The 16,623-nt window shown below is 44.4% G+C and overlaps 1 protein-coding gene and 1 pseudogene across 1 annotated transcript; one reads left to right on the top strand and one right to left on the bottom strand.

Moving 5' to 3' along the window:
- Window positions 1-224: 224 nt before the first annotated feature.
- On the bottom strand, window positions 225-16,623 carry LOC147007388 (uncharacterized). Its single transcript, XM_085867183.1, has 4 exons — window positions 16,502-16,623; window positions 9,062-9,226; window positions 7,578-8,949; window positions 225-1,758 (listed from the first exon to the last, which is right to left on the bottom strand). The coding sequence occupies exons 3-4, from the start codon at window positions 7,700-7,702 to the stop codon at window positions 225-227; spliced, it is 1,659 nt and encodes a 552-aa protein (XP_085723309.1). The 5' UTR covers window positions 7,703-8,949; window positions 9,062-9,226; window positions 16,502-16,623.
- Window positions 3,485-3,630, top strand: LOC147007389 (signal recognition particle RNA; annotated as a pseudogene).

The raw sequence follows: 16,623 nt of genomic DNA, 5'->3' as shown, positions 1-16,623 counted from the left end.
AACCTCAATGAGGACACTTTCTTCTTTCACCTCAATGAGGAAACTTTCTTCTTTCTCCTCAATGAGGACACTTTCTTCTTTCACCTCAATGAAGACACTTTCGTCTTTCTCCTCCATGATGACACTTTCTTGTTTCTCCACTTCCTCTTTCTGCATGAAAGCTTCTTCCTCTCTTTCGCTTTTCTCTTCATCACTTTTCCTTTGTTCTTGCTGTTGATTTCTTTTCATTTTCCCCTCCTCCTCTTTTCCTTTTTCATCCATCTTTCTCTGCGATTCATCTCTTTGCTTTTGTACTTTTTCTTTCGCTTTGTATTCCTTCTTTGCCAGCATGCTTTTTGCTTTTTGGGGTTCACCTCTTCCAGTTTTTTGTTGCTCTGCTCTTCATCACTTTTCCTTTGCTCTTCTATTTTCCCTTGTTCCTCTTCTACAGAAACACTTTCTTCTTTCATCTCGCCAACGACACTTTCATCTTTCTCCTCAACAACGCCAATTTCTTTCTTGACAAAAACAACACTTTCTTCTTTCTCCTCCACAACAACACTGTCGTCTTTGTCCTCGACAACAACACTTTCCTCTTTGTCCTCGACAACAACACTTTCGGCTTTGTCCTCGACAACAACACTTTCGGCTTTGTCCTCGACAACAACACTTTCGTCTTTGTCCTCGACATCAACACTTTCGTCTTTGTCTTCGACAACAACACTTTCATCTTTGTCGTCGACATCAACACTTTCGGCTTTGTCCTCGACAACAACACTTTCGGCTTTGTCCTCGACAACAACACTTTCGTCTTTGTCCTCGACATCAACACTTTCGTCTTTGTCTTCGACAACAACACTTTCATCTTTGTCCTCGACATCAACACTTTCGTCTTTGTCCTCCACAACAACACTTTCGGCTTTGTCCTCGACAACAACACTTTCGGCTTTGTCCTCGACAACAACACTTTCGTCTTTGTCCTCGACATCAACACTTTCGTCTTTGTCTTCGACAACAACACTTTCATCTTTGTCGTCGACATCAACACTTTCATCTTTGTCCTCGACATCAACACTTTCGTCTTTGTCCTCGACAACAATACTTTCGTCTTTTTCCTCGACAACAACACTTTCGTCTTTGTCCTCGACAACAACACTTTCGTCTTTGTCCTGGACAACAATACTTTTGTCTTCGTCCTCGACAACAATACTTTTGTCTTTGTTCTCGACAACAACACTTTCTTCTTTCTCCGCCATGATGACACTTTCTTGTTCTTCTGCTTTGGTCTCACAAAATTTTTCAAAATGATTTTCGTGTTCCTGATCCATTGCCCTCTCTTCTTTTGTTTGATTCATCTCCACTTCCTCTTTCTGCATTAAATCATCTTCCTCTCTTTTGCTTTTCTCTTCATCACTTTTCTTTTTTTCTTCCTGTTCATTTATTTTCATTTCCTCCCCCTTCTGTTTTAATTCTTCATCTATCTTCCTCTGCTTTTCCTCTCTTTGCTTTTGTGCTTTTCTCTTTCGGTTTTCTTTCCTTCTTCGCCGACGTCCTTCTTGTTTTTTCTGGTCTACCTCTTCTGGATCTCTTCTCTGCTTTTCTTCTTCACTTTGACAAACCTCTCGTTCATGTATACGTACATCGTTTTCCCTTTCACAGACTTCTTGTTCACCATTGAAGTCCTGCATCTGCACAACTTCCTTTTGTTGAGGCTCCTTGAACAACGGCTGCTCTTTCTTTCCCTTTTCTTTCTGTTCATGTTTGTGGCGACATCGAAATCTGCAAGAAATAAAGACATTGCTTGTCAGTTAGAGAAAAATGCATGACTTTGGAAGAGACAAAAAGCATGGTCCACAGGTGTTGTATTGTTTTGGGACGTAAAACATTGATCCTGCAGGTGTAAATTAAGGTTAAAAGGATGGGTGTGGAATGATGAAATCAATAAATAAAACAGACATTCTTTTTCAAGGAGCAAAAAAAAAGAGGTAAAAGACTTTGTGAAGGTGAAAAGTTATGGAAGAAGTAAACATAATCTGATCTCTCTTTGAGAAGCTCAAACTTCATGGTGAGTAGTTAAACATTTCACCAAAACATTAACCCTAAGGCCAAGGCTCGCCACATGTATGCATTAACCCGATGTCCTAAAGCCAAGCGAGAGCTGCGCACATGGCACAATGTTGCACCGATCGACATGCGATTGGGACATGTCCTGGCTGTGCAGCTTGGAGAGCATCATCAACTCCATGGAAAGGCTCCGTTCAGTCACAGAGACTCACGAGTGGAGATGACGACTGGTGGTAGCAGCAGGTGCACACGCGTTATACAACAGTTGTGATTGCACATGCACATGAATCGTGTTTATACATCCGTGATTTTCACACATGCAGTTTCTATCCATATTATAAAGCAGGAGTGTCCGTCCATCTGACTGCGAACGACTCTCAGTTTTGGGATCCCAGCGGATGTCCTAAGGTGGGTGGGACGTTTCTTAAATTCCTCAATGGAATTATCATCTTAACTTTCGATCCGTCCGAAGCTGCTCCCGATCCGGAAGTAAAAGCTATCATGGGTTCGGCAGAAACATTCGCTGGTTTGATCAGATCTCAATACAATTGTGATTTTGAGTTTCACCATGAACGACCCCGCTTTTATCCATTCCAAAGGTGGGTGGGAGATTTCGATTTGTTGACAAATGGGCAACTAAGGCGGTTTCCGGTCCCGGAGCCTGGCAGGGCATTGCGAGGCCAGCTGTGGCCCAATAGAGGAACAGGATTTGGGTCACGTCGCTTTGGGTCATCACCCCACCCTTCGCCCGGGGCTCATAAAAGGAGTGTGGAGCCGTTAGCTCCTCTCCATTGCCTCTTCTTCGCTGCCTCCCATTTGCTGGCTCTTTGCTCGCCTCTCGTTTCACTCCCTGTCTCGCTATTGGTGTGCGATTGCCGGGACGTGCTTCTTCTTGAGAGCCTGATCCGGGGCAACTGCTAAGACTCCCTGCCATGCTGTCAACGTTCTGCCACCACTGTGCAGCCAGACGGACCAGTGCGGATGGCACGTTGCCATGAGCCCTGGCACAATAATTAAGCAGGAGATAACGTGCCACATCTGAAAGTGGGAACGCTCAGGCAGAGTATCCCATGGAGTAGCACGATACTCAAACAGACCTTTACACAGCTCGGTTTGGGATCTTTCTCCTTTCGCATCTATTCCTCTCTCTCTCTCTCTCTCTCTCTCTCTCTCTCTCTCTCTCTCTCTCTCTCTCTCTCTCTCTCTCTCTCTCTCTCTCTCTCTCTCTCTCTCTCTCTCTCTCTCTCTCTCTCTCTCTCTCTCTCTCTCTCTCTCTCTCTCTCTCTCTCTCTCTCTCTCTCTCTCTCTCTCTCTCTCTCTCTCTCTCTCTCTCTCTCTCTCTCTCTCTCTCTCTCTCTCTCTCTCTCTCTCTCACGCTCTCTCTCTCCACCCCTCCTACCCTGTCTTCTTTGGACGCACAAAGAGTATCATTACTGACACAACTGGGCGTAGTGGCGTGCGCCTGTAATCCGGCTACTCGGAGGCTTGGGTTGGAGGATCGCTTGAGGACGGGAGCTTTGCTCTGCGCTGGGCCGTGCTATGAGGGGGTGTAGGGCAGCCCGGAATCATGGCGAAACCCAATCCTTATACCGGTGTCGTAAGAGGCGACCAGGGTTGCGTCAGGAAGGACATCCGGCAAAAAACCTGTGCCAAATCAGTATGCGGATCATAACGGATGATCCGCTGTGTCGACCCCTAACGGCAGTAGCCGAAAGACGAACAACAACATATGTATATATGTATATATATATATATATATATATATATATATATATATATATATATATATATATATATTGTTACGGTTGTGGAATTTCGCAAACCGCCATTCAGGTTCCCAAGAGATCAGTTATTTCGGTAAGTACATGTTTTATAGATAGCCCTTTCCCCTCGTCTTACGGGTATTCAGATGTTCCTGCGCTGTGAAGTTGTTTTAATAGTCAGGTTTTCTTTTCGTTATTTTTTACACCACCAACTACAACATCGACTCCACCACCGACGGCACCGCATCGCCCTCGCCTTCGCTTCACTCCCGTCACCACGCCACCTGGCCAATTGGGGGGTTTGCCCCCCATTTTGGCGAATGAGAGGAATGATGATGGCGCATGCGCAGAAGGTTGTCCAGTGTGGAGAAGGCGAAGTTCGGGGAGGAGCCAAGCGGTGGCCCTCAACCAATCGGTATGCAGTGGGTGGGGTGACCGCGACTCAGCCAATCCAGGCCCGCGACGGGAGAAGGCGGAGTTGCGAAGAGGCGCCCCCCCCCTCTTCGAAGCGGGGGTGATAAAAATAACGTGGTCCATGCACGGTGTCGTTCCCCTGGCGTTCTGGTCGGTGCGTTCAGCGCATTGTTCATCGGCATTCTGCTCGGGGATCGGCGCGTTCAGCGCATTGTTCATCGGTGCATTCTGCCTGGGGATCGGCACGTTCAGCGCATTGTTCATCGGCGTTCTGCTTGAGGATCGGCACGTCAAGCGCATTGTTCTTTGGCGCGTTCTGCGCATTGTTCTCCGACCATCCTGGTCGCGCACAAGTTCGGGAAGGCGTCTGCGGACGGAGAGTCTTCTCCCGCCAGCCTGCGCCCTGCCGTTCCGCAAGCTTGGATCCTCCGGATCGTGCAAGGGGTCCAGTTCGGCCCCGAGGACCTGGTCCTCGAAGACCACACGAGGTGGACAGGTCCGAGGCAGGTCCTAATAAAGACCATTGGTCCGTGGGCCCGTCCAATAAGAAGTGAAACTGTTTCAGTGCCTGTATAAATGTTCACCTTGCATTTATTTTAGTTGGTTTAGTTCTGCTCTTTGTGTTCCCAAGATCCCCATGATTATTGTAAAATAAACCCCAATTGTTAAATGTACTCAGCTCGTCGTGTAATTTCCTTCATTGGCTGAGCATGTCATGCGTGTGAGGGATTAGTCGGCCATTGCCAAGGTTACAAGATAATCGGACCGGCGGAATTCGGCGATACCACCGCTCGGCTACGCACACGGAACGGGCCCGCTTAAGCGGCTCGCTTCTGTACGAGTTCCGCTGAGGGTGAAGTTCCCCGGTAGCTGGATCACGTGGATACCTAGGTAAGATGAATTTGGCAATGAAGCCTTCCCCACGTGATCTCTCCATTGGCGTATTTCGGTCCAAAATAACCAGGACCGTCGACCCGCACTTTTCTGAGCTGGCGATCTGACATTCCAGGCGATTGAGCCGAGGCGACCACCGCTAAATCGAGGGTCGTGCTCGTGGAGACGCACAGGCGGGAAACTACAACAATATCCATATATATATAGTAAGGACTGTACTTTTATTCATTACTGTATACCTACTTTTGCAGCCCCCTTTATATATATATATATATATATATATATATATATATATATATATATATATATATATACACATATATATACATATAGATGTCGACACATGTGCATGTCGATATCAGGCCGAGGACAGATGGGAGTGGAGGAGTATCATGGTCAAGGCAGGGCAGAAGCTTGGTGCCATTGGAGCTCAACACTTATCAAGGGGAGAGGAGAAGAGCAAGAATACACATGGATAACACACATTTTTAGATGTATGATTAAACGTAACATATTATTCACACACACACACACACACACACACACACACACACACACACACACACACACACACACACACACACACACACACACACACACACACTGATTATTTATCTAAATCAAGAGTGTCATTTGAAGGCAAAATCATTGTTGAAAGACGGATTTGGGATGGTTTCACATGATAATATATTGTAACCATCTCTACCATGTTAACATACTTTTTGACATACCATCCGGTCATATTTTTGCGCTTTTTAAAAAATATTTTATTACTTGTGATGCTTGATAAGTTCAGTCAATTGAGGGCAATAATAGCTCACTGGGGCGTCTACTCAGCAGGAGTGCAAGTACAATGTGTACTTCCCATGGTCTCAGCTCAAGTCCCCAAAAGAACCCAAAACATCTCCCACTTCTCCCTTCATGAAAACGACGTGAGCGTCCAAACCAAAAACGCACTTCTGCATTGCCTGGCATCATGGATGTCCAATCAGTCTTGGAATGACAGGCGGTCTCAAAGAGGTGGGAGGGGTGGGGTGGACGTCAGAGGCAGCTAAACCACGTGATTTCAACAAACTGTGTGAAGGCCTCACTTCCATTACTTAACCCATATGTGCTCCACACAATCTGTTTTTACATCTCCATTTTTAAAAGTGAAAAAATATTTCCTTATTCATCGTTTTCTGTTTTCCAGGATTGTCTCCACACACACTATCAAAACAAGCATCATTGGAAGGTTTCTTCAAACAGACCAGCACATGAAAACGTGGCAGGGAGGAAGAATCTGATCACCCGATCCCCCCACCAACAACCAAGAAAGCGTGTCGCTCTTTGAAACAACATTATGAAGATTCATACATCACGTTTGGATTTATTCCAATCAGCAGTGGAGATGTTTCAAAACCTCAATATGTGATTTGTGGTGACGTTTTGTCAAATTAATTAATGACACGTGCAAACCTTAGCTGCCATTTCAGCACAAAGTATAACGAACTCGAGGATAAACCAATGGATTATTGTGTGAGGAAGAGATCGGAGGTGAGGTGTTCTTAATGTGGTGGTGAGGTGTTTTGAATGATGTGACGGTGAGGTGTTTCTAATAACATGGTGGAGTTTGTCCCACGGTTGGGAGTGAGGTGAGGTGTTCTTTATGTGGTGGTGAGGTGTTTTGAATGACGTGACGGTGAGGTGTTTCTAATAACATGGTGGAGTTTGTCCCACGGTTGGGAGTGTGTGGTGAGGTGAGAGTAACGAGCCGTTCCACACCAGGACATAAAATGACTCAACTACTCAAGCAAATTTTGCACGTTGCCTCAGGGTCCGCCAAGTTTGGTTTCTCTATGGGGGCATACATGGGGGAGAGAGTTCAAGATGAGGAACAGACCCCAATTATCTCGAGGTAAATGTGTATTTTTATGGTGTACTCAATGGTATCTGATGTTCCTCATAATATTCTTATTTGAGGAAAATTTAAACAACTCCATAATGTGTATTGGAGTGATGTTGAAATCTGAGGGAGAAAATGTTAAATGTTTAATTTAATCCGTTTTAAGCTCAGGTTCAAACCAAATCATCCAACACAACTCCGCAGCAAAGCGGAAGTGATTTTTATGAGCAACATATCTAAGCAGCAAGATTGGCTGACAAAGGTGATGTAAGCTGACTTCCAAACACAGGGAAGATGACCTGAGATACAACAGGGATACTTTCATTTTCCTTAAAGGAATTCCATTTCTATTACAGGAACGTTTCATGTCATGAGATTCCAAATGGATCATCAAACTCTTACTTACACACGATGTTCAATGTCACCACAACCCTTCCACTTTTTATGACATCTGCTGAACTTGTGCCAAGGTTGAAAAAGATTGAAAAGTCAATTTCTTGTACATTCGTTGACGGAGAATAAAGATATATCCAAAACAAGTTTAAACAGGTGACTGGGAGGAAAATAAAATTATTTACTTGAAACGCTTCCAAAAAGAGGTTTTCTTTGACGTCTTTTGTGGTGATGAGTCGTTCACACCGACGTCTGTTGAAGGAGGAGACTGAAGAACAGTGACATCATCAGAACAAGGCGACTCGTTCATCTTTGGTTCCCTGAAAAAGAACAGTTCTCTTCAATCCACAATGGAGTCCAAATGTACAAAACTGGTCGTCATATACATTCTCAATTCCAATGCCCCCTCCAATAAACTTCACATAAAATAAAACAATATCAGGAACAGGTGGATAAAAACCCCAAAAAACGATGATGTTGGTCGAGACGGACAGGCGGGCACGTGGATGTGCCATCGATGTTTGTTCATTCCATGGTGATGTTTCTGCACCTCCTCCACACTGTTCTCATCTCCATACACCCCAACACCACTCAAACCCCCAACCCCCTTCACTTTAACAGTGACGTGTAAATAAACTGATTAATTTAATCAATGTGGTGTTCATTACGAGAAGGTTTCATGGGATAAATAGTCTCCTGAAAGTTCCTTGTATTCGATGACAGTGTTGGTGCTATTATTCTGATATAACATTGCACAAAGCAGTTGTTGCTGTCTTTTATTGTGGATCAAATACTTGCAAACGTATAAAAACATTTCAATCCATCTGGTTGAAGTGTTATTCCGTGTTCAAGTCCCTCGTCAGATCAGGTACCACCTGATACCTATCATTTGTACTTATTCTCGACAGATGATTCCTCTCCACGTTCCTCCTGATGACTCCATCTTTGCTCTTTACTTCTTCGAGTTCCTTCTTGGTCTTCCATTTCATTATAGCCTTAAACTTTCTCTTCTTCTTGAGCTCTGTCTCCCTTATGATGGGGCATGGCAGTGGGAACAGTTGTAGCTGAAGTCTTTCACAAATCGGATGACCAATCCGTTTGTTAACAGGCAGGAATTTGTAATTTGTTCAGGGCACCGGCGATTATTCGTAAGACACATGATGCGATCCTTAACAACCACCAACACACCAAGCACTGGCAGATAGTCCTTTGATGGGACGGCGCACACATCAATGCAAAATCCATCATGCAAAACATCAGGATGACCATTCACATCTGGGTCAAGATTCCAACCCAGGCTAAACAACTCAGTGCAAGCACCTCAAAGCAATCCTTCAGCCCTGAAACCTCTAACCTGTGGTACAGGAAATATTGCAGAAGCAAAATATGATCAAGATACGACAGGGTTAGCTTCAATTTCCTGAAAGGAATACCATTTCTGTTGCAGGTGCATTTCATGTCATGACATTCCCAAGGGATCATCAAACTCTTACTTACATATGATGTTCATTGTTTCCGCAAGCCTTCCACTTTTTAAGATATTTGCTGAACTTGTGCCTAGGGAGAAAAAGATTGAAAAGTCAATTTCTTGTCCATTTGTTGAGGATGAATAAAGATATATCCAAAACAAGTTTAAAAAGGTGACTGGGGGGAAAATAGAATTATTTACTTGAAACGCTTCCAAACAGAGGTTTTCTTTGTCATCTTTTGTGGTGATGACACGTTCACACGAACGTCTGTTGATCCAGGAAACTGATCAACACAGACTTCTTCTGAACCAGGAGACTGAACAGTGACGTCATCAGATCCAGGTGACTCAATCATCTTTGGTTCCCTGAAAAAGAACAGATCTCTTCAATCAACAACAGAGTACAAATGTAAAAAAACTGGTCATCAGAAACATTCTCCATTTGAACAACTGACACGACAATGCCCCCTTCACCAAACATCACAAAAAGTAAAACAACATCAGGCAAAGGTTTATAAAAGCAAACAATCAAACAAACAAAAAACATGATTTTGGTCGAGACGGGTGAAAGAGTGAATGTGCAATCGATGTTCGTTCATATTCCATGAGCCAACAAACTTCATCCACTGGTGATGTTCCTGTACCTCCTCCACATGATCACACCACCCCTTCCTCCGACCACCAAGTGATCATAAGTAAACTAGAGAGTTCATAGAACATCCACATCCATGCCGTCTTGAGAAAAAGGACATAAGAAGGGTATTTTCAAATCTTGCTTTGACTTTCCAAGCATGATCAATATTTCCCATGAGCAGGAATTTTGGCTGAATCTCGATATTTCACAATGCTGAGAGAGTGAGTGAGCTCATCACATTTGATTGGTCGAGATGGCGTCATATTTTGTCCGAGTTCTGCTAAACTGGAGGTTTTTGGAAGTGTCAAAAATGCGATTTGTGTTCTCATCTTCAAGTCTCTAATTCCATTTAAATAAAGTTTCAAAGACTCGAAAAAATATTTTTTTTCATCAGTTTACCGTCGTTGATACAGCGTCTTTTACACCACCTTATTGAACACATTTAATTACTTATTTGTACCTGTTGTTTGTGTCTTTCATGACGTCACTGAAAACAGGTTTTCCGTTTGAAATGATTTTCAATAATATTTTAATGACGTTCATATCTCACTCTTCCATGTGGTCAGGATGAGATTTCGTTCAATTTGGAAATTTCAGAACCAATCCACTGCTAATCTGCAGGTTCATGTTCTGATTCGTGTTCTCGTGTTCAAAATAGAAAATTAAATAATACATTAAACCTCGTTCCTCGATCATCGATCATTGACAGACAGAGTGAACCAATTGTTTAACCCTACTCCGCACTTCCCTCGTGGGATGATGAACTGATTAATTCACTTGTAGGGAAATAACCCCCAAACCCCTTCCTCCAAGCAATTATCTGTACACGTATAAAGGTTTCAAAATCATGGAAAATAAATTGGTTTGATGTAAAAGTCAAAGGTTTAAAAAGTTCTCAATTGGTCTAAAGTGTTAAAATGGTCTTTAAAAGGTCAAAGGGGTCTAAAGGGTGCAATTTAAACTTTCAAGGGTCACAACTGTCTTAAGATTCTTCAAATTATCTGAAGGGCAATTGTGCAAAGGGTATTAATACATGTAAAAATGGTCTGAAGGTCATGGAGGTCAATTGTCTATTAAAAAGTGCAAAGGTCTCAAGGGTTCATAAGGGATGTAATTGGGTTTTTGGGGTCAAAAGGGTCTCAGGATCCTTAGGGGTTTTCCTCGTTTCTTCGGGTAAACAGGGGTGTGAGTGTGTCATTCAGAGACAACGTCATGGTTCCATTATGACCCAATGAATGGACAATCACTTTTATATCGTACATAATTAATGGACAATCACCTTTATATAGCACATAATTAATGGTCAATCACTTTTATAAAGTACCTAATTAATGGACAATCACCTTTATATAGTACATAATTGATGGACAATCACCTTTATATAGTTCATAATTAATAGACAATCACTGTTATATAGTATATAATTAATAGACAATCACTTTTATAGAGTACGTAATGAATAGACAATCACCTTTATAAAGTACATAATTAATGGACAATCACCTTTATAGAGTACGTAATTAATAGACAATCACCTTTATAAAGTACATAATTAATTGACAATCACCTTTATATAGTATGTAATTAATAGACAAACTGTACCCTCTCCTCCCACCTCCTCAGACTTTTCTCCCTGTGAACGATCATGTCCAGTCCGAACCATCGACAGGTCATCCGCTTGTACCACGTGACGTGCCGAATACAACAAACAACTCTCCAATGGCTCGGACAAGTAAGGATATATTTAGTACGTACGCAATTAAAATGTCTCATCGTTATACCTTCCCCACGTGAGGTTACCGTTCATCAATAAATAACTACCTTTGAGAAAGCACGAACGAGGTGACTCATGAACAGATAAAATTCACTCATAATGACGTAAAAAACCCTGTGACGAACCTTGGTTGCGTTTTCTTCTTAAAAAGACGCATCTTGGGAGGACAAGACCGTTTGTAGAACTATCCTGAAATAAAAACACGGAGCCGAACAAAACACGTCCACACCGATCGATATCCACTTCAGGAATGATCGTTCACAACCACGACCCCATTGTTCCCACGTGATCGTTCTATTGTCACCACGGGTTACCACATAGTGACGTCAGCCACAATCGTACTTCGACGAAGACATTTCAGCGTGATCATAATCTCAAATTATAAGGTTTCATCGGCGTTATTTATTAATATTGAAATAAATAAATCGTTGTTATTGTGGGGAGTTGTTTTAGTGTTGGGTTAAGGGTGGTGGAAGAGACTTGAACTTAATTCTATTTTAATCATAATAATAGTTATCTTTAATTTAAAATTCTTTCTTAAATTAATATATTGTAATTGTTTTCAGGAGTTATTTCATTTCACCTCCTCTCCTCAAACGTACAGCCACCAAACCCACCGCCACAACCTTCATGTGACGTCACCACCCTTGCGATCCGCCATCTTGGATTACCAGCAAACATCAACCAAAGGAAACGACACGTGGAATTGCATCTTCGTTTTCACTTTATTAAAATGGTGGATTTTTTCCCTCTTTGTTGTTGAGTGAATCTTGTCAACAGGTCCAATTGTTTGTCATGTTGATATCAAAGATGATGTTCACTGTTTACAGAATAGTTCGTGTGATGGAGGGAAAGGTGACGGAGGAGCACAGAGAGAATACCACAGGGTCAGTGTGACACGTGGTCTTGAGTGTTGCCCACCGAGAGGTGACACACCGTGTGTCCGAGGGTCGTGTTTGGTATCCTGTGTGGACCAACAGGGCGAGATGAGCTGTTTCGTGGCGACATGACCTGTCACGGGTCACGATGTTGATCAAAGGAAATAGAAAAGTCTTCGTGAACTCGACACACTCTGGTTTCAGAGTTCACAACTCGGACTTGTAACACTTTCCTCTAAGTTTGATATTTCAAACATGTGATGGGCCCGATATGTTCTCATGGATCAGGTATTACATGGAGGAGGTATGTACTCTACCGAGTGTCCTCGTTAATTTTTGAAGTTCACATCTTATAAATATTTATTAGTCATGTGGTTAACGTCGAGAATTTTTAACTTTATTCTGTGATCAATGGTGAAGAAATAATGAGGTCGCGACATGTTGGGATTGTAAACAATGGAGGAGGTGGGGACATCGATTCTACCACCTCTCGTGTGCTGATCAAGCACTCTCCCATTTGGGTACAGAATGCAGAAGAGACCCACAGATAGGAGAGAGACCCACGTGATGCTGGATCCCTGGCCCACAGATAGGGGAGAGACCCACGTGATGCTGGATCCCTGGCCCACAGATAGGGGGGGACAGGTGAGGAGGGAGGGGGAGAGAGGTGGGGAGTGGGAGGGAGAAAGGAGGGAGTGAAGAGCACAGAGGGAGTGGAAAGGAGAGAGGTGGGGGGATGGGGCGAGAGAGGAGGGAGTGAAAAGGAGAGAGGAGAAAGGAGGGGAGGGGGGGGGGGGGAATGGAGAGAGGAGCAGATAGAGGTGGGGGGAGGGAGGGATGGAGAGGAGAGAGGTCAGGGAAAAGAGGGAGAGGTGAGAAGAGAGGTGGATGGAGGGAGGGAGAGAGGAGGTAGTCGAGAGGAGAGAGGAGGGAGTGAAGAGCACAGAGAAGGGAGTGGAGAGTGGAGAGTTGGGGGGAGAGGGAGAGAGGAGGGAGTGGAGAGGAGAGAGGTGGGGGAGGGAGAGAGAGGAAGGAGTAAAGAGGAGAGAGGTGGTGGGAGGGAAGGAGGGAGAGAGGAGGAAGTGGAGAAGAGAGAAGTGGTGGGAGGGGAGGAGGGAGTGGAGAGGAGAGAGGATGGAAGAGAGGATGGAAGACAGGTGGGGGGAGTGAAGGAGACAGGAGGGAGGCGAGAGGAGGGGAGAGAGGTGGGGGTGGGAGTTGGGAGGGGTAAGAGGGAGAAGGGGAAGTGGAGGGAGGAGGGGTGGGGGAGAGAGGAGGGGAGAGAGGTGGGGGGAGGTGGGAGGTGTAAGAGAGAGAAGGGGAAGTGGAGGGAGGAGGGGTAAGAGAGAGAAAGGGAAGTGTCGGGAGGAGGGGTGGGGGGCAAAGACGGGTGAGGAAGGGGGAGGTTGGAAGTGGGGGGGGAGGGGGAGTAACACTTCACCAAACGTTGCTGTGCACTCCTGGAGGGAGGAAGATGGGGGAGAGTGGGGGAGGTGAAAAATGGGGGAGGAGGGGGTTTGAGAGGAGGTAAGCATGAGGGGAGTGGTTCTCAACTTGCATTTGGTGGTGGACCTGTGGAGAAATGGGGGAGGTGATAGTGCAGGAATGAACGAAATGGGGAACGTTAAAACAGCACTCGCATAACCCGCGCTCTGCGCGACATGTTGGGGTGGGTATGTTTGAGAAAGGAACTGATGCAGAGCATCAGTAGTAATTTTACTTTAATGCAGTAAGTGGAATACGATTTCACCGTTTCAGAACCATTTTATTTACTTTTTTTGTACCATGCACCTCATATGGTCTTTGAGATAATGTAAGCCGAATATCACGTTACTCGAGCGCAGAACAAAGTCGAAGATAGCGCGACACGAAACCACAAACTCGGAAATAATATATAAGATGTGGAGAGTGGAGACCATCGGAAGGTCTCCATGGGGGTGGAGATCGGAGGGGGGTTGGGAAGAGGTAAGCATGAAGGGAGGTGGAAGGGAAGGCAGTGTGAGGGGAAGATAATGCAGTGTGAGGGGAAGATAATGCAGTGTGAGGGGAAGGGAAGGGAGTGTGAAGGGAGAGGAGGTGAAGGCAGCGGAAGGGAAAACAGCATGAGGGGCAGGGAAGGAGGGGCGATAAAAAGTGCCAAAACAGCAACATTTTATTTTCAACCACCGGGTTCTATATAAAACCGGGTGAGGACATCTATCGACCAGGCAAAGGCCTGCTTGCATGCTCGCACATGCAGCGACCTTTGTACTCCTCCAGTCGGCTCACTCTGAATCTGATGGTGGGGGAGAGAGAGAGAGAGAGAGAGAGAGAGAGAGAGAGAGAGAGAGAGAGAGAGAGAGAGAGAGAGAGAGAGAGAGAGAGAGAGAGAGAGAGAGAAGGAAGGGAAGAGTGTGGAGGGGGAGAGGATAGGCGGAGGATTCCGGAAGATGTGACGTCCAGTTTAACATCCATCCAAGAGACGTCACACACACATTGATGAATCACCATGCCTGTAAAACACCGGAATGACAGTTTATAGCTGGGTCTGGATTCACACCCTGGCTGGACAGCTTCGAGCGAGCGTGCATACCTCTCGGCTATCCTGCTGTGATGTGGCAATTCATTGCTTTGTAACTATGAACACTTTTTTTACTCATTGTAATCATCTCATTTTGTTTGCCTTCTTAACGCCAGAGATGTTCACATGTACAACCATGCCATGATGTCGCCATGGAAGCTTGCAGAAATCAAAGCTTGAAGAGCGCTCCAAACAAGCACTCCAATGACATGTTTGAATAAACTTTTAAAAACGAAACGTTTAATTTTTTTACGTGTATTTATGAGGGAACACGGAGGACTTTCACAGGAAGGCTTAGCGTTGTTGTTGTCGTCGTATTTAATCAAGACTCTAGTGAAAACACGTTATCAGAACACAGGTTGTATGAGGGTCACCCGTACAGTACTCAGTTACAGTGCGAAGATTGTAGAGTGCTCGCCAAGTGACTCAAGCACTCCACAAAGCACTCTAATGAAACGGTTGATAAGGAAAGGTTGTCTGTCATATTTTTTAAACACCCCCCTCCCGGAGACACTGAAATGTCAAATATGTCTGAATTGCACAAATTTACAATTTTTTTTTTTTGCAGTCAGAACTGATGCAAAAATTCAATTCTGGAGCTTAAATGTTATAATTTGGCTCAATTTAAGAGATTGTCGAGGTTATGGCATGTGCGGAAATGAAATAAAGCCCCAAATGCTGGCGTCTTCTGGCGCTTATAAGCATTGCAATATATCCAGTGATTTGTAAAGCATTCGATAATATGAGGATAGTGAAAAAAGAAAAATTTTATCGTGAAGAAATCGTTGTGGTCTGTTCCGAGCCAAGGCTTTTTTGAGCAGGCCCCCCCCAAAAAATGGTGGCTTAAGACTTGCGAGCTGACAGTTGGCTGGCGCCATCTTGGTAAGGCTTATTTTGCTTTTTCATGATGAGCAACCCCTAAATTATCTTCAAAATGTGTTTAAATTAACCCAAATACCCAATTTTCATTCATGCACCACCTTGGAGTTTCCTTTGTATGCATGCAAAGCTTGGGCCCACTAGGTTTCATGGTTTTGGAGTTATGGAGAAGACTGACAGACTGATGGCCGGACGGACTGATAGACACACGCTGACATTTATTATTACAGATTATAATGCCACGCCATGGAAGGAACTATTAAAATACTCTTTTCACCTTAACATGGCACGCTTACGAACAGGGCAATTCCCAGTGTTGGAGTACTGTATTTTAGTGACTTGTAGCATTTACTTACCTGGGTAAGTGTGGCATCTGGGTTTAAGTGTTGTGACCGAGAGGTGGCACAACATGTCTCAGAAGCGTGGGCAGACTGGGCTGCCTGGTCTCCTGGTTAAAACCAGGTGGGCCTGTCTGCTACTTGGCCAATCACGTTTTGGTCTTAGGAATGACTGGTCACATGACCCGACTGACAGAATGAGACGTCATGATATGGACCAATTGGCCCATCTGGCTCGACAAATTTTGAGTCCTCAACCAAAACCCGTGTTTACAAAATTCAGTGTGTAACTTGACCATGGTCAAGGATGTGCAACTGTTCCGAGGTTCCCAGTCACCACATGGTCAGTGACATGCAGGCCGTTTACCGGTATCCCAGATACAGTCGACTAATTAGAACTATTAATCGGATATTGAGGGGGACATTTTCAGACACCTTTGCTGGATGTGTTTAAATATTGACGGACCTTGCTGCTCTCAGATAACTCTGTGAGCCCTTGGCTTTGATAATAAAAGATCACGGACAACATTTACAACACTCCTTGCTGGATCATCACGCCCAGGGTTGATTTACCTTACCTGTGAGATGATTGAAGCAGATGGGGAACCATGCTGGCAGCTGCATAACAGATGTTAATTGGCAGAGTGAACCAGTGTTAACGCAACACCCGATCATCTACGAGAGGTGAATCAAGCATGGG

This window comes from Eptatretus burgeri, unplaced genomic scaffold (assembly GCF_056783735.1).
Source record: "Eptatretus burgeri isolate ZD-2024b unplaced genomic scaffold, Ebu_testis_v1 Ebu_testis_scaffold_209, whole genome shotgun sequence".
Taxonomy (NCBI): Eukaryota; Metazoa; Chordata; class Myxini; order Myxiniformes; family Myxinidae; genus Eptatretus; species Eptatretus burgeri.
The sequence above is the reverse complement of the archived record's forward strand: the minus strand, read 5'-3'. Positions and strand labels throughout refer to the sequence as shown.